This window comes from Osmerus mordax, chromosome 15, assembly GCF_038355195.1.
Source record: "Osmerus mordax isolate fOsmMor3 chromosome 15, fOsmMor3.pri, whole genome shotgun sequence".
Taxonomy (NCBI): Eukaryota; Metazoa; Chordata; class Actinopteri; order Osmeriformes; family Osmeridae; genus Osmerus; species Osmerus mordax.
In genome coordinates, this window is record NC_090064.1 from 1,509,052 (window position 1) to 1,535,120 (window position 26,069).

Below are 26,069 nucleotides of genomic sequence, written 5' to 3' on the forward strand. Positions count from 1 at the left end.
GTCAGTCCCTCACTCACTCACCACATACACATACACATTCAATAAACACACATATACGTTTACAGTCCACTTGAGCAATTAGTTTCAGTTCTGCCTAGCAACAGCATTCCTACAGGCCCCTTTTAAATTTCATCCCATCCCATTGAGAGCACACTGTTCTCAGACCTCATGGACCAGGTAACAGACCAGGCATGGGTGGAAATTCTGGGGGGGATGGAGGGGACACGACCCCCAAATCCTAGGCAAAATACGATTTGTCCTCCCCAATATACATTACAACGTAAGTAATGTGTTACAGCACTATGTTTTGTGTCCCCCCTCAAAAATTGCTCTTAAAAAAATTTAATTGTCCCCCCAAAAGTATATATGCAATTTTTGCCCCTGAGACCAGGTAACAGACAAGTTAACAGACTAGCTATTAGGCTTTCAGAAATACCTGGTCAGCAAAATGGTCTAACACAGAAAGCCTTTAAAACATAAATAACACACCTAAAATGTTTAAATAATAAATGTGTTCATATATTATTAAGCATAAATAATAGATATTCATAAGAGTAGTGCTAAGTGAATAAAGAAAGTGGAGTGAAGCTGGAAGACTGACAACCAGTAACCATGGAACACTTCAAGGTGTTGAGCTGCTAAGCACATTCTTGGATCTGGTATTAATTCATTGTTCATAACTGCTGTCCAGAGTCTGTATGTGATGATGTAATGAAGTCTTGGTAAGAGATGATGTCATCATTGCAGTTTGATAGGCTGTTATTGACTGTGTCCAGGTGAAGCTCTATTGTCAAATGGGTCCACTACATATTGTCAAGTTTTAGTGACTGGAAATGTAAATAAAAACAATGGACACATACAGTATCTCTTTATCTCATACCACAGTGTGTGAGTGTGCGTGTGTTGGACCCAGGGCTTTGTTAATACCAGCAGTACTGCACAACACAAATCAGCCCATACCGTGACTGTTAAGACTTGTCTCCAGGCCATTTCTCTCTTCAGAATCTGGTTAATAAAACCTCTGTCTCAACCAGAAAGCCATGAAAAGATGAATGTTTTCAAACCAGACCACTCCAATTCAGTCACTCATTCAGCAATATGTGTCAAAGAAAAGAGAAACATCGTAAACATGTTTTCTTGTGAATGACAGGCACACGCCCTCGAGTTGCCAAGGCCTACATATTTACCTGCTCATCCTCCTCCTACGTCAGAACCTCGCAGCGCTCCTATTGACAGTGTGCTGACGAGTAGACGGAGCTGAGAGCAGAGGAGTAGGCAGTGCGACCGACTCCAGACAGGGAATAAACTACCAGGGTCCCGATAGAAGACAGTTCCGGCTGCTATTGGTACAAACACCTACGCACCGGACCCCAAAGCGGCCGGGGATTGATTCCTCAAAAATTTTAGAAGTGCGTGTGATCGCGACTATAGCAGACAATCGGAGTGAAAAACTAAAGTGGAAGAATGCGCCTGGAGTTGGGGATGGTGTTCGCTGCTCTGCTCTGCCGGGTTTGCTGCGTGCCCACAGAGAAGAAAGGTAAGATTCCGTCTCAAGACGTCTGTCGGCCAGAAACCAGAGTTTAGAAGTTTTTATTATAGAATGTATATTTACTCCTGTCTCAAAAGCTGATTTTGAAGCCTACATAAAGGAGGCAAAAAATATCTCACCAAAAGTGAAGTCAACTTCAGGTCAGAAAACGTACGTTTCTAATTATAAAAAGAATCGCATCATTTTAGAAGAAGAGTAGTGGGCCTAACAATTCAATTCCTAAATAAATATATGCTTGTGACAGAATGACTACGCCACGCAGTCAGAATGACATGTTTGTTCAAGGTTTCAAATATTTGAAAAGAGCTTTATTTATTCCTGAATGTGCTTTGTGTGAAAAGTGAAAACGTCCGCCATGTTCATACGTTGTCCGTGTTTGAGTTGTTACAGAAGCAGTATACCTTTAGTAAGAAGCTGCTATATGTGGCAGTAGGGGGCCATATCAAACGGCCTGTAGGATATACAGAGTGGGAGAGAGGAGGAGAAGGAGAAGGAGAGATGTATTGGTGCAGGTGTGCAAAGTAAAGCTGATGCTCTTTGTTTCTTACACACCTGTACACACCACATTGACAGAGAGAGAGAGACAGGAGGGACAGTCATTTACAACTGCATGATAGATTAACCATGAGTCAGTGTAAATATCTGAGCCCCTGCTTTAGCTGATGTCAGCCAGGTTAGCTCTACCGCCAGCCCAAGGGCTGCTCCCAGTGTCTGGGTGACTTGATTGGGGATGGTAGTCCGAGCCATCTTGCTCCGGCAGGTTCTGCTGTTGTGTCTGGGAGTCTCAGAGAGGGGACAGAGAGATAACTTTTCTCTTGTTTATCAGAGGAATGTGGCTGTTGCTTGTTACTCTCAGATACAATTCTCCATATAGATCCACTTTCTCAGAAATTACTTAACAATTAAATTACAATTATTTGGATGGACAGACTCTAATTTTCCTTATATTTTCGGATGATTCCATTGGTCTAGGTCCCCCAGGCCAACTCAATCAAGCACACATAAAATGTTTAATATAGTGCTTGGTGGTGTTAACATGTGGTCAACCTCTTTTAACCAGGGACCATGTTTCCATGGCGATTGCAAAGTGCTGTCCTGGAGTCTGCAGGTTCTTGAATATAGAATTTGAGGAATTCAGATCATTTGTCACTTGCTGTCGCTGGCATTCTCTCTCCAGGAATAGCAAAGCTGCCCTTCCTAACTCACTGGAGAAACTAGTAGGCAGACAAACCTCCCATACGCTGTAGCCAAACCTACTGGAATCATGGAGCGCAATGGATTAATTTAGCAGATGCTTTTATCCAAAGAGTTGTACTGGGGGGATTTTAACCTGTGACCTTTCAATCTGCAGTCAAATACTCTACCACTGAGATATGCCCATTGCCAATACTCACACTACTCTACTGTGGGTATTTGCCTGGTACTAAAACACTAGGGGCATGGTCACGCCCCTAGATTATAGATGAATGAATGAGTCATGTTGTTGTGGAATCCTGTGTCCAGTAGGTATTCTGTCAAACAAAACAATACTGAGAAAGGTTGTTTTGCTGTCAATATTAGACAAACAGCTCTCTGACTGTCACACAATTCCTCTCTCTTGGTCATTATACGACATTTACCTCCTGACTGCAGATGTTGTCTTATTAGACTGTTCTGGACAAGGACACAATGTCCAGGTCCAAGGTCAATCTGACTCAACGCTGGCTGGGCCCCCTCAGCCAGCTACAGGCCTGCAAGGTTCCCACAATGCAGCTGTGTGGAGTCAGGATACACATAACTAGTCAAGCTACACATTAGCCAGACTACACATAACTAGTCAGGCTACAAATAACTAGTCAGGGTACAAATAACTAGTAGGCTACACATAAGTCAGGCTACACATAACTTGTCAGGTTACATTTAAAGCATTTTGAGAAGGCTTTAGGTTACAGGAGTGTATGTAGTAGTAAGTTACTTAGATGTCAAATTTATATTTCTTAACCAGAGACATACAAACAGATCTTGGGTATAACTTTAGGTTCATATATTTAGTTTAAAGATCCTGTAAAGTGGAATTAAAAACAAGTTTCAAGTTCACCACACCACAGAATAATGTGTTATTAACTACCCATCCAAATTCTAATGAAAAAAAACACAGACAAGTATGTTAAATTAGGTTTGGAAATCGTGAGAAAATCAGCAGTCTTCTCTGTTCGAGACTGGGGGGGAGTGTCGCCTGAAGGAGTTGAAGCTCGGCCCACCTACGACCCAGATAATGGACGCTACGTCAAGTCGAACAAAACAAGTCGAACAAATGTATTTGTTCAATGAGTGAAACATACAGATGCATATAAATGAAATGTTCCCCTGAGCTGTAACACGGGAGTAAAAATTGACACCAGAGACAGCAGACAATGAGCTCTCCAACTACTTCTAGCACATTAGCTACCATTTCACCAAAATACCATCATTCTACACAGAGTAGCCTAATATCAAGTTAGCGGTTTGCACTAACTCATAGCAGAGATACCTCTGGAAAAGTTATCTAGTATAATTATAACAAGCACACAGAACTGAGTGATGAACTACTGGCGGTGGTGGATGGTCCAGGTGCGACCGGAGGATGAACGGCCGAGGGGGCGATGCTCGGTACGGTTCCGCGCTGCAAGACAAGCCGTGTGTTGGTGAACCTCGTCTGTCTCTGGTCCATGTTAAAACTGTCCGCCGTGAAATGGTCAGTGCAGAGGCCTTTGTTGGAGTTTAGCTGATGTAAGCTACAATAACAGTACAGCAGGAGGATCAATTCAGTGATCTGGTCGAAATGACCTAGATAGGTAGTTTTTTGGCTCCGGCCATTAAAACCTGATCTGAAAACGGAAGAGAAACTGTTCTTCGGTCTAACTCCACATTTCAGTGCGACAAAGTTTTTGCGCTTTGCACATGCTTTCAGGAACTCATTTCACACGTATATAATGTACTTAGAAGCAAAACATGGAATTTACTTTACAGGATCTTTATCTGGCTGCCTTCACTATGATGACGATAACTCAATACTTTTGTAATCGGAAGGTAATTGACAACACGTTTTTGATGTGGTGCATCAATAAACAATGTCTGCAGAGCAATTAATCTGTGATGTGCTATTGAGGGCTGAGAGGACAAAGTATTTATTGATGTTATGATTGACCCTCTGGGTAGGTCAGAGATGTTAGGCAATAAAAAGACTCGAGAGAGACAAAGCTGCTTATGCTCCTGACCACCGATGACAATCCCACATGCAGGACTGACTACTCTAGCAGCTGGGTTTTTAACTGTGAGAACTCTTTATCATTGTAAAAATTGCTAAAAGAAATAAATGTGCAGGCAAGAACATTGAACAACGCTGTTCTCCTTAGAATTGTTTATGCAGGTGTGTGGGTTGGAACTTGATGTTGCATCACTTCGTCAAAGTTCTCCTGAGGACTGGTATGATGGATGGTCTGTTTCAATACTGCTGTGATTCATTCAATCATGCCACGAGCTTCAAGCAACAGCTCATTTCCAAACTGTGGTTCAGGCAGGAGGACTCAGTATAGTATTTACTTGATACTTTATTTCACACAGTACAACACATGATTGTAACACTTTATTTGGCATTATGGTTCTGCTTGCATCGGCTCCCTGCAGCACCCAACGGAGACACTGTCTCGACCTCCGAGCAGAGAGCAGCGACGCATTCCCCCTACGAAAGGAACACAGAACCAAGGGTGGAGGCCGGGGAGGCGGACGCAGCAGATTAAACAGAGCATCCTGTGTCGCACTAAGCAATGAAGAGTGCAGCGATATCCTGAAATAGCCCGCCCTGCTAAGAAGGTGTGCCCCTACTGCGTGATATGACACGCTGTTGTGATGCGCTGCTAGTGAGGCGCTATGTCTCGCGTCCCCTGCATGAACCAGCTCCGCTTGATTTTCTCCAATTGACCTTGTTAATTCTTTGTTGATTATCTCAACTAATAACATCTGTTATTACAGTAATAATGACCCTAACTACAATCCCAACCTTTACTGTATTGTGACGGATTGATCTGCATATTCATATGGTACCATAAGCACGTCAGCCCTGATAGTACATAAACTCCTTAAGGAGGCTAGGCGTGTGTCAGGTAACACTTTATAAGTACTGCTCACTTTGTGGTGTTACATGTTAGAGTCTGACACAGACCCTAACACACAGGAAAGTTTGATGATGTTGGCTGTTGAGACATCTTAGAGGCTGGATGTTTGGAGAGGAGAGACATGCTTCCTCTGCTGGGATCTCTGGGTGTGATCCTGCTCACACTGACCTAGACACAAATAAACCTTCTGCAGCAGCCTGATTGCATTGACTCGCTCACAGCATTTCTGTTCAAACTCTGTTCTGTCTGACTAGACTTGGGCAGAAGGGCCTGAACAAGTGCTGAAAAGCTGATTGTTTTGTTATAGGGCTTAATTCAAGACAACTCTAATCTGGTTAGGAAAAATTAAATCTAGAGACAGACTGCAGAGGTACTGCTCTCTCTGTGAGAAACATTCTGATTGCCCCAAAAGAATGTTGATGTCCTTGTAGGTAGAGAAGTGAGAGGGGGTGGGGGGGGGGAGAGAACGAGAGTGAATAGAGAGAGAGGGTCATAGGAAGCAAGAGAGGAGAAAAAGTGGAAGAGATTAAAAAAACAAAACGAGGAAAAGGGGGAGTGCAGGATGAGCAGGAGATCATCTGAAGAGGTTTTGAAATTCCTGTTGGGTGGTGTAGTCAGGAAGGATTTCCTGTGGACTGCAGACTTACTTTGATGTGTGTTGTCTTGTTAAGTATTCAGAGCAGCTATATCAGTTTGTGTGTGTGTGACAAACGTCAGAACAGAGACACTTACCTGTCCTGTAATGTACCTGTAAATGTAGTTAGATTCCAAATGTAATTAGGGCCACCTAACTCCCCAAATGGGAGTCAGGTGGCTGAGTGGTTAAGGAATCGGGCTAGTGATCTGAAGGTTTCCAGTTCGATTCCCGGCCGTGTCAAATTACGTTGTGTCCTTGGGCAAGGCACTTCACCCTACATGCCTCGGGGGGAATGTCCCTGAACTTACTGTAAGTCGCTCTGGATAAGAGCGTCTGCTAAATGACTAAATGTAATTATTCCAATGCCTAATGGTTCCATATGTAATAATACATCAGGACCCTTTTCTCAAGACTCAGATGAGTGTGTGTGAGTTGCATGTGATTGCTTGTGTGTGTTCTTGCTTGTGTGCGTGTGTGTGTGTTAGGGCTGTCCCCACTCAGTTGACTGGTCGATTGTTTGGTCGATATGCTCTTAGTCGGCTAAGATTTTTTTGAGCAGCCGTATGGCAGTGGGAGATCTGATTCCCGCTTGTGTAACCATTGCTGAATTAAAGAAATGTTATACAGAAATTGTAGATTATATTATTTAAGACACAGTGGCGGCTGCTGGTCTTTCAAATAGGGGAAGCTCATTTTCGGCCAACATCATATACATTTTCCATTTATTTTGCTAGTTCACTGGCTAGTTCACCCATACGACACTAGCCTAGCCTACTGTATGAATGCATGAACAAACGAAACACGAAGGAAATGTGGGAATTAGGTTAAACTGAAACAAGGAATGTGGTGTATAATTGTATGAAATGTATGATGAAAATTGTCTAGCAATTTCGCCAAGCAAATACCAAGAAATAGGTTGCAGCAGTTTGTCTTTCAACTACACTTGCAAAATCAGCGATGTGACTGAGCTCGAATGGCTTTGGCGACTAAGGTCACTGTTGTAGTCATGGCCAAGCGTGCAGACTTGGGTTCATGTACTCACAATATCGATCAAAATACCACTTTTACACAACATTTGTGTAAAATTACAGAATATTTACGAGTGCAAGATTACAGTAGAATACATGTTACGCCACCGGTCACTCAACCAGTCGTTTGTAGGCTGGGCTAGCAAGCTAGCAGTGGCACAGAACAGTCGTGTACGTGCACCTGGATTTAAAAGTATAAAAACACACTAGGGACAGGGCAACCCGGCACCATGCATTATCAGTTTAATGTAATCTTTAAATTCAGGCTTGTCACATTACGTAACTTTGTTCCGAACAGAACTGGGTGTGCAGACACATACGATAAGTTTCTCCTCCATCTTGAAATTGTAAACCTAAATTTTTTTACCATGACCAACAGTTGCTACGTTACAAGAAACCAATCCGATTGGCCAACGCTTTTTCACACTCCTCATTTACATAAAGTTGAGAATCTAAGGCCGATATATGCTTCTGCGTTTTTCGAAAAATGGACACATGGGAACACCCTCCTCTACGGGGAACGCACTCTCCGAGCTCTCCGAGAGCCCTTGGAGAGCTCGACGTGCACCTCCTGAATTTTCTAACTATCCAGGCCGAATTAAGGCCGATTTATACTTCTCCGTTTTTACGGAGACGGACACAGGGAACACACTCTCCGACGAGGAATTCCCTCTCCGTGCCCTCTCCGAGCCCCTCGGAGAGCTCTACGTGCACCTCCTGATTTTCCTGACTATCCGTCCGTCATTTTACGGATACCCCTTGGCTGTGATTGGTCCGCATTAAGAACCGCTAGCGTCAGGGGCGGGGTTGCCGTGATAAACAGGACGAACAGAATCCTTTGACCGCCATTGTTGTAAGTTTTTACAATTCATATTTCAGCGGTTCTTAAGGCCGATATACAGTTAGGTCCATAAATATTTGGACATTGACACAATTTTCATCATTTTGGCTCTGTATACCACCACAATGGATTTGAAATAAAACAATCAAGATGTGCTGTAAGTGCAGACTTTCAGCTTTAATTTCAGGGTATTTACATCCAAATCAGGTGAACGGTGTAGGAATTACAACACATTTTATATGACCAACAGTTGCTACGTTACAAGAAACCAATCCGATTGGCCAACGCTAGCGTTTTCACACTCCTCATTTACATAAAGTTGAGAATCTAAGGCCGATATATGCTTCTGCGTTTTTCGAAAAATGGACACATGGGAACACCCTCCTCTACGGGGAACGCACTCTCCGAGAGCCCTTGGAGAGCTCGACGTGCACCTCCTGAATTTTCTAACTATCCAGGCCGAATTAAGGCCGATTTATACTTCTCCGTTTTTACGGAGACGGACACAGGGAACACACTCTCCGACGAGGAATTCCCTCTCCGAGCCCCTCGGAGAGCTCTACGTGCACCTCCTGATTTTCCTGACTATCCGTCTGTCATTTTACGGATACCCCTTGGCTGTGATTGGTCCGCATTAAGAACCGCTAGCGTCAGGGGCGGGGTTGCCGTGATAAACAGGACGAACAGAATCCTTTGACCGCCATTGTTGTAAGTTTTTACAATTCATATTTCAGCGGTTCTTAAGGCCGATATACAGTTAGGTCCATAAATATTTGGACATTGACACAATTTTCATCATTTTGGCTCTGTATACCACCACAATGGATTTGAAATGAAACAATCAAGATGTGCTGTAAGTGCAGACTTTCAGCTTTAATTTCAGGGTATTTACATCCAAATCAGGTGAACGGTGTAGGAATTACAACACATTTTATATGTGCCCCCCCCCCTTTTTAAGGGACCAAAAGTAATGTGGCAGCGCGCCCTCTGCTGACATCCTGAATATGTGACTGTCAAGCTCGTGGGAGCAACTTCGGGGTCACAACACAAAAATCTACGCAAAATTGAGAAAGGAGATTCCCACACACTATTTTAATTCCCGATTTCCATGTTTAAGCACATCAAAGAAAATCAGATAACGGGTCGTTTTTTTGTTTTCCGTTTTCTATTATCAAAACAGAAAATGGGTCGTTTTCCGTTTTTTGTTTTCCTATTTCTAAATGGTAGTCGGGAAACAGCTCGTTTCCCGATTTTGGTTTTCTTATTTCAAAACGAAAATCCATTTGCCGCAAAGTACACGGACCTACATGGCTAACCCTAACCCAAATTAACTACTCACTCTATAATGAGTCTGGCATTGGCCACTACTGCGAAATACAACAGCAACGCAATTCCAAAGGGATGAAAATAATGAAGGATGAAAGAACAAATGGCATGACTGTAAAATAACTTGCTAGATAACCCAATTCAGAGAACAGGAACATGGCCCAAAACGCTAGCTACAGTACAGTTGTTGCTAGCTGTAAAGCCAGGCTAGCTGTCGGCTAGCATGTAAAAAGTCCCATTCATACAAACTGTATAGTATTGCAGTCGAAATTCGCACTAATTCTACAATTCGAAATTCGCACTAATTCTACAATTCGAAATTCTAGTGAAATTCACCTAGTCGTTATCTAAGGGATTATGTTAGCCAAATACTGGATATTTACCATCCATACAAATGTGCCAAATGATTTCGCGCTTCAAACTCACTCATTGACGTTGCACCAGAGTATAGGTTTAGGGAAAACATGACATGGATTTCAGAATAAATAGGTTTCGGTAGGCTAAATCGACTGGATTTGGAAAATGGACCGGCCGGGATTTGATATTTTCTGAGCTGCAGAAAGACGTAATAGCAGTCACATCGAAATTTCCCGCATAATCCTACAGTATGATCAAATATTGGGGAGGACGTGTCCCATAATCATACAGTATGATCAAATATTGGGGGGGGGGGGGCGACGTGTTATAACGTTAATATTCATAAACTGGTTTCCACAAAGAACTCATTTGAGGCACAAGCTTCTGAAATGTTATGACCATGTTAAGAGTAAAAAAAACACAATTGTTCACTTTTTAGACATTACTTTTGTGATAAGTTGTTGAAATGAGTTCATTATGTCCTCAATTGTATGTGATGTGGTGCTGTGCTGTTCCGTGGTCGGATGTTTGTTTGTGCCACGGGGAGGCGCTACCTCTGTAGCGTGTGTGTAGTGGAAGGTGCGTCGGCGTCATTTTTGTTTCAGTTGATATGTTCAATCACAAGCTGTCTGACCGTGAGACTGATGTGTCTGCAGCTCATACAATAAATATGCCAAGAACGGCTAAAAGGTGATCAACCTATCGTCCACTCTTTTCCTCTGAATACAACGTTAGCTGCAACAACAGTATAACTCAACATAAGTAATTCATTGGTTATTCTTTCTTAATTGGTCATAGTTCACAAGTAGTTCTCAATGAGGATATATTTATTTAGTAATAGTCAAATACCTACCAAGGAACTACCTTTGTCGTAAATTAGCTATTACTTACTGCTTAGTTAATCTTGGTTCCATATTAGTTAATAGTATTAAATTTGGTGTTAATGTAGAACTACCTATTACTTCCTGCATAGCTACTCGTTAACAACGGACCATTATTCTAAAGTGTTACCGATACGTTTCAAGGAGAACAAGTAACTTAAAACAAGAATGCACAAGAATAGTTTATTATCTAAACAGTAAGATAATCAATACAATGATAATGAAATATCATCAAATACAAAACGTACCTTCAGAGCAATGGTTAACAAAGGTATTCACAATGAAGACTAGGCGCCTAACGCACCGGAGCTGTATCGTAAACAGAACTAAAAATTTGTTGTAAAAACTTATATACACCCAAACCTGACTAAAATGGGGACACCGGTCATATGACTGAAAAGTTGTCTAACGCATACAAATTCAAATTGGATCATTAATCAAGGCTGCAGTAGACCAAGTGGTGCCCTTGCAAAGACAAGGGAACATGTTAAACACATGTTGGTCTGCTGCAAGCACAAACTCTGTAAACCCTGTACATGTACATGTTACAGTATTAAAATTATGACTAGAATGTAATACGTAAAGTAAGAAACAAAATCATATCAAACATGACATTAAAAGCTGTTTAGAACTATATTTACAAGAACAAGGTCCACCTTCCTCTTCAACTGTTGAGACCACCTTTCCAGAGGTGTGTCATTAAGGTGTGATTGTCATTTTAGCATTCATGCAAATCAACGACTGTCCCAGACGAGTGTCTGGGTGACCAGTGACAAAGGGGCTTCCAAAACAGCCCTACAAAGACAAAAACATTATTAGCCCACATCAAGTGCAATTAACCATTGCCTTCTTCAGTGTTTTGAATGTTATCCTACAATTTTCAATTGCTGACACGTTCTTTTGGGGCTATTATTCTCAATCAAATTACACTAATGCCTTTCTCCAGTTCTTTCAAATAGATAATCTAGACAGGCATAAGCAATAGGCTAGACTGCTATTCGTTTTCTGGCAATTTTTTCGGAAGCTTCCCTTCTAATGCCGACTACAGCTAGTCTAGCTAGAGTCATTTGCTAAGTGAGGTATGTTGATGTGTTTTGAAACATATTTAGCATTCTACCTATGCTAGATACGGAAGTATTGAAATTTGTTGTGTCTATTCCAATATGTAATGATGGTATTCAATGACACAAGTCTGTGTTCTAGAAAGAGTGGTCTGGAGTCGCAGAGGTCCCATAATATCAGCTTTAATACAGCAGTTGGAAATCAACAAGTACAGAGCTCTGGGGTTGTCTACGTTTCCCTACCCGCAACAGAGTTTGGGTTGGTTCACGAAGTCCAACTGGCTATCTGTCCCTACCCCAGCATATATTATACAGTGAAGTAAAACAAAAAACACATGAAGAGGGTTGAGCTTGTTCTCCTGTGCAGCAGGGAGTTTTTCTTGCCTACACGTCCCACCTGCTCGGGTGCCGTCTCCACCCGGTTTCAAGGTTGTTTCTGAAAATGGAGAGATTAAGACACAAAGTACAGCATGCTTCCCACAACCTGTGTTCGAAACTCGTCTGGATTGTTCCTCTTTCTCCGCCTGCACCCCTGACTCCTCCTGCCCTGTGTGAGACACAATGTTTAAGCCTGAGCACACTTCTAAGTTCATAAGACAGAACTTTAAAAAGCATAATGCATAACTTTTGTAACGGACCTTTCTATGTTCTGCGGGAAGGGGGGTGTTTTGTCCCTCAGGAGTTGCTGTAGGCGTGGTGCTGGGGTAAGCGTGGGTAGAAGAAAGTGAGTTGAGTGGAATGCTATGTCTAAGAGAGAAGTGTCATAAAAATACAAGTTGTGCAAAGAGACCGTTTCCGTGTTTATTGTCCACATAAAGTTATCTCGAAAGAACCTACAAAAAGCTCGGCTACACTTTAATAAGCACAATATATTCTTTAATACAGGAGACTTTAGCATTTCTAATAGGCTAACTGTTAGCGACAAAATCATACTTACAGCTTGAATTGTGATGAGCAAACGGTTGGAACAGCACCTCTTTTCAGCAACAGCGGCTTAGCAAATCCTTCTTTAAATTGTCCAAGGTTTTCATTCAAAACTGTCTTTGGTGAAATGGTTCAAACAAATGAATAAATGAGTGTCGAACTTCACAGGGATCTTCTCATAGAAAAACATCATCCATGGCTGTTGAGTGTCAGCATTCCCAGTACAGGCTGGAACACTGCATTTACGATGGTCCATTTTCAATATACACTACCGTTCAAAAGTTTGGGGTCACTTAAAAATGTCCTTATTTTTCAAAGAAAAGCAATTTTTCAAATAAAACATTTTTCAAATAAAAATGTTCTGAATGATTGAAGGGTTGGACCACAATCATTCTAATGAAATAGTCACAGATTATCAACACGGAAATGAATGACAGATTTAGTGTTGTCACGATACCAACATTTTGACTTCGATACCAATACCAAGTTTAGAATCGCAAAACTCAATACCGAAAACATACTTGAAACTGAATTGATACTGATTCAAACAGACAGTCCACAAGTGTTAATAAAATTTTTGAATTCAAAGTTTATTAACAGCCTTGTAAGTCAAGTTGCAAGTCTCAAACGTGTTTTTTAATTGCAATGCTGTTCGCAAAATTTACGATGGGAGTGTGTATTTTTTAATCGGCCGTTCTGTCTGACACTATAGAGCCACCTTGACATGTAGCTAACTCATAAGACACGGACGTGGTCTCTTTTTACAACTTGTATTTCCCACTGCTCTTCTTGACATCGCCATTCGAACAGCCCAGAGCCATAGAAAAAGAGAGTTGCGACACGCTTTGATCTCGCCGACACGTGATCACGTGGTTCAAGTAGCTCGCTGTAGTTCCAAAAAACCCACTGCTGTCAACCTGTTTGAATGGTTTTCAATGTAGCTGGTTAACGGAAGTCGCTTTCTCAGGTAAATGACGAATGTAACAGGCTCGGTTAAAGAAATCCGAGATTCTGGCTATCTTCAGCAGACTCGTATCTACAAAAAGGAGTCCTCCCCGACGTTTTTGGTGTAGAATGGAGTGAAATACAACATTGTGAGCTCGCTGTAGTTCCAAAAACCCCACTGCTGTAAACCTGTTTGAATGGTTTTCGACGGGACAGACAGCACCACCATCTCGATTCACGGACATTTTTGGTATATTAACACATAATATCAATTGGTTACTGGTGTGTTGTATCATGTAGCTATATGTCTGATACTTTATTACCATTTATGTATATTACATGAACTTATAATACATAACGCAATATTGTGAAGCAGAGCTAGAAATGGCTATGCTAGCTACCATACTGTACATACCAAACAGTAGCCTAATGAGGAATATATTGTTCCACTTAATGGTTAACCTTCGACTGTTGAAGTAAATGGGACTTGTTAATTTTACGGTTGCTAGGTGCGCTCTGTTTTGTCTTGTTTTGTCTGTTAATTCAGTGTTCTGCCAAGATTTCCGGGGTTCTCTAACAAGAGAAGTACTTCTAAACATCAGGACTACAACTCCTGTGGATTTATTTCCCACTTTTCTGCTTCCAGCGGCAGATTTAGTGGGAATTTTAGCCAGCCGCGCTAGGCTTTGCCCATGCAGTGAAACGCCAAAGAAGGGGAAAGCGAGCGGGAGCGCTAGCTCGGCTACGCAGACGTGGAATCCGAACAGTGCTTTCAAGTTTTTTCCTCTCCAACGTACGTTCACTGTGCAATAAAATGGATGAACTTCAGCTACTGATGGTGAAAAACAGAGACTTTCTTTCATCTTCGGTTTTGTGCTTCACGGAGACATGGCTGTGCGATTTGATTCCCGACACCGCATTACATCTGGCAAGCTTTCAACTCGTAAGAGCTGACCGGGACACTGCGCTCTCCGGCAAAACCAAGGGCGGTGGTATTTGTTTCTACATCAACAGTGGCTGGTGTGTAGATGTGACAGTGATTCTGCAACTTTGTTCTCTGGATCTGGAATCATTTTTTATAAACTGTAAACCTTTTTACTCGCCAAGAGAATTTGCGTCACTCATTTTGGTCGGAGTTTACAAGGCGCCAGGTCCTTGGCGAATAAACCGAATTCTGATTAAACGTTTTTTTATTCATCAACCCATTAACAATTTACCACATTAACAACACTTATATTTGTAGTACTTGATGCAAGTTGAATCTAACCATTATCACCAGCCACTCAATTTAAGACAAGAAAGGAGTTTGGTAAATAGAACAAAATATACAAGGCAACCAATTGCATTCAATAATTTTTTTTATTGTACAATATGTCCAGTGTTCTTCCACTCCTTTTGTTTGTAGTGATCCGGTGATCTTCTGGCTATGATACACGTAGCCTACTCTCTAGCTAGCTACAGTGAAAGTGTTGCTTACGTTAGATACTAGACCTACAGTCTAGCTCTAACTGCATTTAGAATCTAACAAGCTATATCATACGATAAACTTTATCTAAAGCTAGCTGTATGAAATACTACTAATAACAACTGATATGTGGTGGTAGAAATATGAAAAAATGCAGGATTTTTATAAATTTACCAGCTAACTTGCTTCGGAGACACTGAAAATGAATGGGGTTGAACGGTGGAAAATACAATGTTTGGAACTATAGGTCGCATGTGACACGCTTTACTTCCGCATTCCTCGATAACAATGGGAGTCTATGGAAGAGTCACAACTCTCTTTTTCTATGGCTGTTGAAGGATTCAAATATTTTGTGTCTATTCCAATATGTAATGATGGTATTCAATGACACAAATCTGTGTTCTAGAAAGAGTGGTCTGGAGTCGCAGAGGTCCGATAATATCAGCTTTAATGCAGCAGTTGGAAATCAACAAGTACAGAGCTCTGGGGCTGTCTACGTTTCCCTACCCGCAACAGAGTTTGGGCTGGTTCACGAAGTCCAACTGGCTATCTTTCACTCCCCAGCATATAATATACAGTGCAATTAAAACAGAAAGATGAAAAGAGGGTTGAGCTTGTTCTCTCGTGCATCAGGGAGTTGTTCTTGCCTCCGCGTCCCACCTGCTCGGGTGCCATCTCCACCCAGATTCAAGGTTGTTTCTGAAAATGAAAAGATAGAGACACAAAGAACAGCCTGCTTCCCACACTCAGTGTGAGACCCAATGTTTAAGCCTGAGCACACTTCTAAGTTCATAACTTTAATAAGCACAATGCATAACTTTAATAAGCACAATATATTCTTTACTGTGGAACAGCTTCATAAAAATACTAAGATTGATACATGGACATTATAAAAATATATTTTCTATTGAAATCAGTATGAACAGATGCCTCTCTCTATCACAACAAAAGTGGTCATATCGTCATAGCTGAATACACAGCTTGTCGCAAAGGCCTGATGGTTTGCCCCTTTGACTGTGCACGTGAACAGCCCTTTCGCTGCTGCTGGGTCATTCCGTTAGTGCATGCACCCCTTATGGCTCCACTTGTACAGCCAATCAGAGTGCAGTCTGGGGATGCTCGCGCTGATGGTACCCAGTGGCGGGAATAGCAGATCAGTGGACTGACGATACAGAAGTATATGGTGTTGACATTTCAGTTTAAGGATTTGAGTGAGAGTGTTGGAATTGTGTGCGTTCAGATACCTAACCACACACACACGCAAATATAACACACGCACTCCATCCCTCTCAACTTTATAATAAATCTTTGGATTGTACGTCATCTCAGGCATTTTAAACAGAGTGGCTTCTAAGAATTTCTTACCAGACAACATAGTCTCCATAACACAGCTATGACGATAATAACCATAGGCCAACTAAGTTTGACAGGCTTTTAACATCAGTGGACCAGAATTAGTAGTGTGCAGTATTGAAGCATGTCAAGCCTACTTCACTTTATAAGTGTACTTCTTATTACGCGGGGGTATCTGGAGCTGCCTCCGCCTTTCTTTTAAATCGACTCTCCGCCAAGATACCCGCCCTTCTCTGACTCTGATTTGCCGTGAACCTGAAAGAAAAACAATCAAACCAACAATGGCAGCGAGTATTACCCAATCAGGGGCAGAATAGGATGAGTCTTCACAGAATTTGGGTGGGATGATTTGCATTGGATGCTGCATTTAAGACAACTCAGAAAATACGGGACAAAACCCGTCCCGTATTGATTCAAAACGGGACGCACTATTTATTCTCAAATACGGGACGATTCCGTATTTTAAGGGACGGGTGGCAACCCTAGGTCACGAGCGTGTGAGCTAAGGCCGTGTTCACACTTGACTTCTTTTTTTTTTAAGTGCTGCCTTCAGCGCCTTTTGAGCGCCTTTTGCCTTTTCAGAAAAGTACTGGGTGACATCAAGCGCCTTTCTGACGAGAATTCTGTAACCTGAACGGGAATCATACATTCTAGCGTTACATTGTTATCCGTTATTTTCCGTTGGTTACTTATTGACAGCTAGCTACTATGGCGAATAAAATGCAATTACTTGCTTTAGCTTTGGTGTTTGAGGAGCCATAGCCTGGTAACTAAGGTAGAAGGTTACTAGGGAAGGTACACTCGTACCTACTCTCCTCGTCCTGATTGGTCAGCTGTCAAAAAGGCGCTTGACGTCACCCAGCGCTTTTCTAAAAAGTTGAGAAAAAAGTCTGAAATGCATTTAGCAGACGCTTTTATCCAAAGCGACTTCCAAAAGAGAGTTTTACAAAAGTGCATAGGTCACTGATCATAACAACGAGATAGCCCCAAACATTGCGGGTAGCCAATAACATGAAGCATACATTGTTAAAACTAAATAAGTCCCAAAGGGAAGAACCATAAGAACATGTAGTTGAACAAGTTACAATTAAACAATTTAACAACATGAACCTCAAAAGTGCAAGGGTGTACCTGAGTGGAAAAAGCAAGCAACAAAAATATATTATACAGCAAGTACAATAATTTTAAGTCAGTTACAACTAACCAACAAGAGCAACAAGACTCTCAATTAGAGTCATTGTGATCCTGAAACATCAGGTCCAGCCAATCATTCCTAAGTGCCGTTGTACTCCCGGAACAAGTGCGTCTTGAGCCTATTCTTGAAGGTGGGGAGACAGTCAGTGTCTCTGATGGAGGTGGGGAGTTGATTCCACCATTGGGGGGCCAGACAAGAGAAGAGCTTGTGTTGGGACCGGGCGCTCTTGAGCGGTGGGACCACCAGACGGTTGTCAGAAGAAGACCGTAGGTGGCGGGTGGGGGTGTAAGGCTGGAGGAGAGACTTGATGTAGTCGGGTGCAGTCCCGTTCACCGCTCGGAAGGTCAGTACCAGGGTCTTGAATCTGATACGGGCTGTGATGGGAAGCCAGTGGAGGGAGATGAGGAGCGGGGTAACATGGGAGCGTCTGGGTAGATTAAAGACCAGACGGGCTGCCGCGTTCTGAATCCTCTGGAGAGGGCGGGTTGCGCATGCTGGGAGACTGGCGAGCAGCGAGTTGCAGTGGTCCAACTTTGAGAGGACAAGTGCTTGGACTAGCAGCTGGGTGGAATGCTCAGACAGGTATCTCCTGATCTTCCGGATGTTCTAGAGGGTGAATCTACACGACCGGGAGAACGCAGCAATGTGGGCTGTGAGGGAGAGCTCGTCATCCATGGTCACCCCGAGGTTCCTGGCAGAGAATGAAGGGGTCACCGTCGCAGATCCCAGGGTGATTGAGAGATCGTGGGAGATGGAGGGTTTGGCCACTATTACTAGCTTAGTTATTGTTAATGCCATCATTGTGGTGTTAACTGACATAACGTTACATAACCATAACAATATTGTCGTTATCAGACATGATGTCTTCGTCTTTGCTCCAGAAGACGTCTACAATCTATAATGCCAAGATGAACATGCCACGATATCACTTATTATATTAGGCATTACGTTTGTCATACCACAAACATTACATTTACATTTATGCATTTAGCAGACGCTTTTATCCAAAGCGACTTCCAAGAGAGAGCTTTACAAAAGAGCATAGGTCACTGATCATAACAACGAGATAGCCCCAAACACTGCGAGCAGCCAAAACATGAAGCATACATGGTGGAAAACCAAATAAGTGCCAAAGGGAAGAACCATAAGAGCATGCAGTTAAACAAGTTACAATTGAACAACATGAAACTCCCCACAAGAGTGCAAGAGTGTACCTGTAGAAAAAACAATCAACAGTAAAATATTTCACAGCGAGTACAAGAATTTGAAACCGTTACAACTAACCAACAAAAGCAACAAGTCTCTCAATACGAGTCATTGTGATCCTGGAGGAAACTAACATCAGGTCCAGCCAAGCATTCCTAAGTGCTGTTGTACTCCCGGAAGAAGTGCGTCTTGAGCCTTTTTTTGAAGGTGGGGAGACAGTCAGTGTCCCTGATGGAGGTGGGGAGTTGACTCCACCATTGGGGGGCCAGACAGGAGAAGAGCTTGTGTTGGGACCGGGCACTCTTGAGCGGTGGGACCACCAGACGGTTGTCAGAAGAAGACCGTAGGTGGTGGTGGGGGGGGGGGGGGGGGTGTAAATCAGGTAAATCAGCGATCGGCTAATGTTCACTTTTGTGCTCGTGCCCTGTTCGTATCCGCGAGCACATTTCCAGGCAACTTTTCTCAATGTAAGCAAATAAATGGGGTGCTCGTTTACCCATTTTGGATTATATTATATTATTCTATGAAAAAGCTTGTAGTATGAGCCAGGTTCGAGAATCGAAAAAAATTATTGTGGGAGATAGTTTTGGATATGTTAACTGGAGTTAATAGAATAAAAACGACCGGACGAGCCGGGTACCGGAAATGCTATACCACCTACATCCACCGGGGCCGTTGCCTCAAGCCAAGGTGCGAAGGGTGGGGGTCTGGGAACAGCCCGTCACTGACTTCACATAATGCTTACGTCTGCATCATGCCTACGGCAACTCCCGAGGGACAAAAAACCCTTGTCCGTTGAGCATAGAAAGGTCTGCTACAGTAGGCTATCCTCAGGATTTGCAAGCTAGCTAAACTTATACTATATTTAAAATAATTTTGTAGACATTAGAATGGATGAGTGACTAGGCTTTATTTATGGACATACTATCCACAACCGAAGTGTGTTACAAAATGCTGTAAGATCGCCTATACTCGTGCATTGCTTGGTATTGTAGCAACAATGCTCTTGGTACCCAGAATGCCCCGCGGCAATTTGAAAAGCTAGGAAGTTAAGGGCATTATCTTATGTATTCATCCTATACAGGTTTTTTATATTGAGTGACTTCTTCAACACTTTAAATTTTGTAATATGGTAGAAAAGGAAAACTGTAAAAAATTAAAATAATAATACGTAATGCCTACATCGGCCCCTTTTCACCAGAGCGTGTCACAGAAGCATCTATGAATGTTTCCTAATAACTGTTATTCTATGGATCAGTTTCATATGGAGAAATATGGGAACTGTTCAGAAAAGGATTGTAGGTGAAAAGAAATGAGTCAAATCTGAATGAACTTTGATCTTGCCTGGACCCCAGCCCCCTCTTCTTTGTTGACTGTGGGGGGGGGGGGGGGGGGGGGGACCTTTGTAACCCTGTTTCTCAGAGCATTATTTCCTTTAAAGACAACCTCTACCTTCCAAACCTGCCCAGACTTGAGGGCTGTTGCCTGCCTGTTGCCAGGCTGGATGTGTGTGAATGTGAGCTGAAGTAGAGAGCATGGTGACTTAACACAAGCTGGTCTGTCAGGGGTGGAGGGTCTGCTTTACTGATCTTCCTTGACTACAGGTCAGGCCAGGAGTAGTCCTAGCTAAATGCTAGAGAAGAAAAAAGACAAAGAAAGAAGTTTGAGAAAAAGTTCAAAGCGGAGAGAGAGTCAGGGGGATGGCCTTGGGTCCCTTTCCCTCCAATGGATATCTCTCCCTCCAGTATGTACAGACGCAGTTGAGTCAGCTAGCTCCAGACAGTAAACCTGACCTCTGTTAATCCCACTCCTCCTGTCTTCCTTCTACTCTCACTCTCTCTTACTTCCCCTCTATCTCTCTTTAGTCCAGGGGAAACGTAGCACAGACTTATAGAATTCCACAGGTGTCTGTTAGGGCCAGAGAGAGAGAAAGAAAGAGAAACATTGAGAAAGAGAGAGGGGGGAGAGAAATCATTTTGATTCTCTTTATTGAGACACTCTTTATTGATACCAGAAGTCGCTATTGGCTCTCTGAAATGTCGCTAGATAATTTGATTGTCATATATTGCATCAACTTTCAGATCTATAGCATACTTCGATCAACATTGGGAACACTACAACACTAAGAAGAGCAAACGTGATGTTCACAAAGCAGTAAAGGTTATGTTGCTACTGCTCAACAACGAAAACGGAGATTGCCAAAGTAGTGAAAAGTCGCCAGATTTGTCGCTAGGTATGATTTTTAAGTCACTGAATTGGAAACACGGGACGGAGATAGCCTGTCACGTGATGCATTATGAGTGAAATAAGACACTTCGCCAAAAAAGACAAAATGGCGGACGCAGCAGACGGAATCATTTAGACCTGTTGAAGATGTCTGTTGGAAGAATACAATACTGAAAAGTTCTGTAACTAAGTAATTTTTTATGTGTTGAAGGATTCTAAATCTTTGTGTCTATTCCAATATGTAATGATGGTATTCTATGACACAAATATGTGTTCTAGAAAGAGTGGTCTGGAGTCGCAGAGGTCCGATAATATCAGCTTTAATGCAGCAGTTGGAAATCAACAAGTACAGAGCTCTGGGGTTGTCTACGTTTCCCTACCCGCAACAGAGTTTGGGCTGGTTCACGAAGTCCAACTGGCTATCTTTCCCTCCCCAGCATATAATATACAGTGCAATTAAAACAGAAAGATGAAAAGAGGGTTGAGCTTGTTCTCTCGTGCATCAGGGAGTTGTTCTTGCCTCCGCGTCTCACCTGCTCGGGTGCCATCTCCACCCAGATTCAAGGTTGTTTCTGAAAATGAAAAGATAGAGACACAAAGAACAGCCTGCTTCCCACACTCAGTGTGAGACCCAATGTTTAAGCCTGAGCACACTTCTAAGTTTCATAACTTTAATAAGCACAATGCATAACTTTAATAAACACAATACATAACTTTAAGACATGCCTCCTTCATAAATCCTGTTGTTATATTCACTCGTGCACAGTGCCCGTGATGCATTCAGTGATTAAAATGCCACATATTAATAACTGGGATCATAGTTAGTGCCGTGTCTGATATGCAGCTGGTGATTACAGTTCTAGAATATGTGTTGTAATGTATTATACATTCTTTAGTGTTTTTAAAGCTTTTTAATTTAACTCCAAAGCTACTTCCATTTATTAACAACTCCGATGCAGATAGCTAGTGTCAATGCAATGACTTATGTTGTCATCTACTCAATTGTTTAAGTCATTTTAGGGAAAAAGCAGGCCCTCAGTTAAATTAACAAACTTAATCCCTTGTGTAATAAATTCTGCTAAAATAATTACGTACTAACAGATCATTTACATAGCAACACAGCTCTTGCCTCAGGCTTAGCCAGGGGGAAAGGTGGCTAATTTTCCTACCCAAATTAAGTTATACTACTTTTACAAGAAAGGCTAATTACCGTATATTCCGGACTATAAATCACTCCGGAGTATAAGTCGCATCAGTCAAAAAATGCGTCATGAAGAGGAAAAAAACATATATAAGTCGCACTGGACTATAAGTCACATTTATTTAGAAATGTATTTTACAAAATCCAAGACCAAGAACAGACATGTAATCTGGAAAGGCAAGTTATTCAACTACAAAATAGCACACAGAACAACAGGCTGAATAGGTGTCTGGTATGTTAACGTAACACATTAACAGTTATTCAACTACACAATAGCATAAAGAACCCAGGTGCTAGGGAGTCAGATGGCTGAGCGGTGAGGGAGTCAGGCTAGTAATCTGAAGGTTACCAGTTCGATTCCCAGCTGTGCCAAATGACGTTGTGTCCTTGGGCAAGGCACTTCACCCTACTTGCTTCGGGGGGAATGTCCCTGTACTTGCTGTAAGTCGCTCTGGATAAGAGCGTCTACTAAATGACTAAATGTAAATTCTACCCTAGCTAGCTCCTGCCTTCGGTGCCCAAAAAGGCCTTCCCTGACCCTCCCATTGTTTTGAGCATAAACATTCAAACACACACTCCCTGTTGTCTGCAGATTCCCTATTTCCCAGGGAAAACAAAAACTACACTAAAAAAGGAAACCCAGAAAGGGCTATAAGGCTGAAGCAGAGCCCTCACCACACCCAGAGGGAGGGAGGGAGCAATGTCTCTCCATGACTGGTATGTAGTATCACAAGACCTGTTTCAACAGCGCAGGCGTTGCCCCTGCAGAGCCCAGTCATCACCAGTCGTGTGTGACAGGAAAGGAGAGCTCAGCACTGAGAGGTGAACATGTCTCTGATGAACACTCCGATAACAACACAGATAGGAACACACATGCAAGCACACACTGTATGCACACAGGCAACCTCCACACAGCTCACAGAGCACACTCCACCACTCACTATGAGCATGTTGTGAGGTGGAGTGGCTCCAACATTAATACTCTCATGAAACCTGTTCTTTTGCAAACATCAAGAAAAAGGAGGATAGCCTGCTCACATGAGCATGTTTAGACAACTATTATCTCTCTGGGGATCTCTGTGTGTGTCTTATTATTAGAGTCAGATGATGTCAGAAGTCACAATGATAAACAGAAAAAAAGCTCCATAAGCATTGACGAGCAGACATATCCTGTCTTCTTTCTCCCTCTCTGTGCGTCTCTGCATACGTGACAATGAGAGGAAAAACAATTGAGCAGGCAGAAGAGAAAAGTCTGCTGTTGGGGGCCCAATATGAAGACAGGAGAGTGAGTTGAGGGGAGTTGGAGAGATGGTGTAAACAGAAGGAGAGAGAGTACAAATGAATGGACGGGTGGGAACAAACAGAGAGGATATATGAAGGAGGGTGACGGAGGGAGGAACCAAACTGGTCCTCACAGGAAATGAGTGAAGGAGGGAGAGAGGACAAAGGGGATTCCAGATGTTAGACTGTGAGACCAGCCAATCACTCAGCAGCGAGGAGGGTCTGGGGGCTGCAGCTGTATTGTCTTAGTGAGATCAGAAGTTGTGGGGGGCTCCATGCTCACACAAACACAGCAGAAATGACACACACATAAGCACACATACACACACACATTAATTTGATCATGTGGGGACACTGAGACATAAGCAGGACTGCCATATCCGTAGTTTTCTAGCTTTCTACTTTGACAACAGTGTTGTGGGTGAAAATGTATCGGGGTGGCAGGTTTTTGGGATACTTCTAAGTCTCACTGCGGCCGCCGCATTTCTGCCTCATGGTGGTCTGCCCTGGGAAAGAGGGAAACAGCACGGATGGGGAGATTGTGTGGGGAGAGCGGAGGTGTACATAAAGAGAGCTCTGCATGCATCAGCAGGTGTCAGCAGTAAGAGCGCAGGCGCAGTACGAGCGCTACGCGCAGACATGAAGAGTTCATGACCTACACACACTTCCTTTAGTAATGAGTCTCATCTCACTTTCATAAAGTAATTGTTGCTCTGTGTCTGTTCGGTGGTGATAGGAAGCAGCATATTTTTGTAATGAACCAATGAAATGTGAGAATAGCAGAAAAAAAGGAAAATTGTACCGTATTTTGACGCATTTTCTATAAACCGCATCCCACCAGAAGGGGAACTTTGTGTTTGTAATTCGTAGTTTAGGCCGCACTGGCATATAGGCCGACTGTTTATTTACCCAGGAACACTTTCACATTGGACAGCTTGGATTGCCATCTAACTAGACAACATTAACAATCCCATTCAAATGATCTAAATTACAGAGTCAGACCATAGCATTACACATATCAAAACAGAACGACCACAACAATAGAACTCCAAACAATGCTTATCTAACTAAGCTAATGCCCTTAACTTCATAGCTTTTCAGCTTGCCGCGGGGCATTCTGGGTACCAAGAGCATTGTCGCTAGCCTGGTCCTAACCAGACTCTGGCTCCATTGACAAGCGTTGACTTCCTTGTAGGCGGGTACTCTGTTGAAGTTTAAAACTATTGGATCTGCCCAGAGCCACTCTGATCTGCCATAACCAATCGCTAGCATTCGCCTTAGCCAATTCCTTCACCACTACTGTAACTGCTCCAGCTGCCGTAGCTGGAAAATCAAACTTTTCCCGAACCCCGTGGGGAGGAGAGCCACAACATCATGGCCACCAACAAAACTCAGCAAAACTTGTTCTTGCTCCGGCTTTAGTTTATAGATATTCGGCAGTGTTGCCAGAACGGACCGAATGGCTTCACTCGCATCTTTCTCCGCCGCCATTACGGAACTACAACACAAACTAGCGCACAACATCAACATCATCGTTCTCAGCCACTCCCTCTGTTCGCTGATTGGCCGGTTGAAAATCAACCTGAAAAATCTGAGTTACTTACCGAATGGCCAGACCTAGTACAGAAGCAAAATCTAAATTGAGCGGAAGTACGTAGGAGGGCAGAGCCAGGCTTCATTGTCGCTACAATACCAAGCAATGCACGACTATGGGCGATCTTACAGCATTGTGTAACACACTTCGGTTGTGGATAGTAAGTCCATAAATAAAGCCAAGTCACTCATTTAGTGGCAAAATCCATTGTTATGTCTACAAAATTATTTTTGATATAGTTTAGCTAGCTTGCAAATCCTGAGGATAGCCTACTGTAGCAGACCTTTCTACGATGGAAAAGGGTGTTTTGTCCCTCGGGAGTTGCCGTAGGAATGATGCTGACGTAAGCATTATGTGAAGTCAGGGCTGTTCGAATTGCGATGTCAAGAAGAGAAGTGGGGAAAATACAAATTGTGAAAAGAGACCGCATCGGTGTCTTATTGTCCACAAGACTTATGTCCGTAAAACACCATAGGGCGCCCGGTTGGGCCGGGTGAGGTTACGATGTGTTAGTTACTGTTCCTTTAGGAGTTTCAGCATCAGAGGACAGCAGGTGTTGTAAACTGATGTGCGGCAGTTTGAATAAAGAAATGAAACGAAGCTACACGGCGTGATTACTGAGTCTTCGCAGACACAATAAAGACCATATCAAACTGGAACTAGAGAGGGTACAATTATTTCTGGGGAAATTGTAGGGTGTGTTTGCTTGTGTCGGTTGCAGGTAGGTCCGTCCACTTAAGTTTTTCTCTTCTAGTGACATTTTTCAAGCATTTAGCCTACTCATATTGCGTAATTCATTAAGAACCCCCTTTGAAACAAACTACTGACTGTAACAACGCCAAACTTCACTGAGTGAGGGGATTGTT

At 42.7% G+C, this 26,069-nt stretch overlaps 1 protein-coding gene across 1 annotated transcript in view; it reads left to right on the top strand.

Annotated features, from left to right (window-relative positions):
* The first annotated feature begins 1,233 nt into the window (after window positions 1-1,233).
* The window catches only part of LOC136957627 (melanoma receptor tyrosine-protein kinase-like), a 63,683-nt gene continuing 38,847 nt past the window's right edge, over window positions 1,234-26,069 (top strand). The window contains exon 1 of the mRNA XM_067251705.1: window positions 1,234-1,537. Within this exon, the coding sequence (XP_067107806.1) occupies window positions 1,465-1,537 (73 nt within the window). The 5' untranslated portion in view covers window positions 1,234-1,464. The remainder of the gene's footprint in view (window positions 1,538-26,069) is intronic.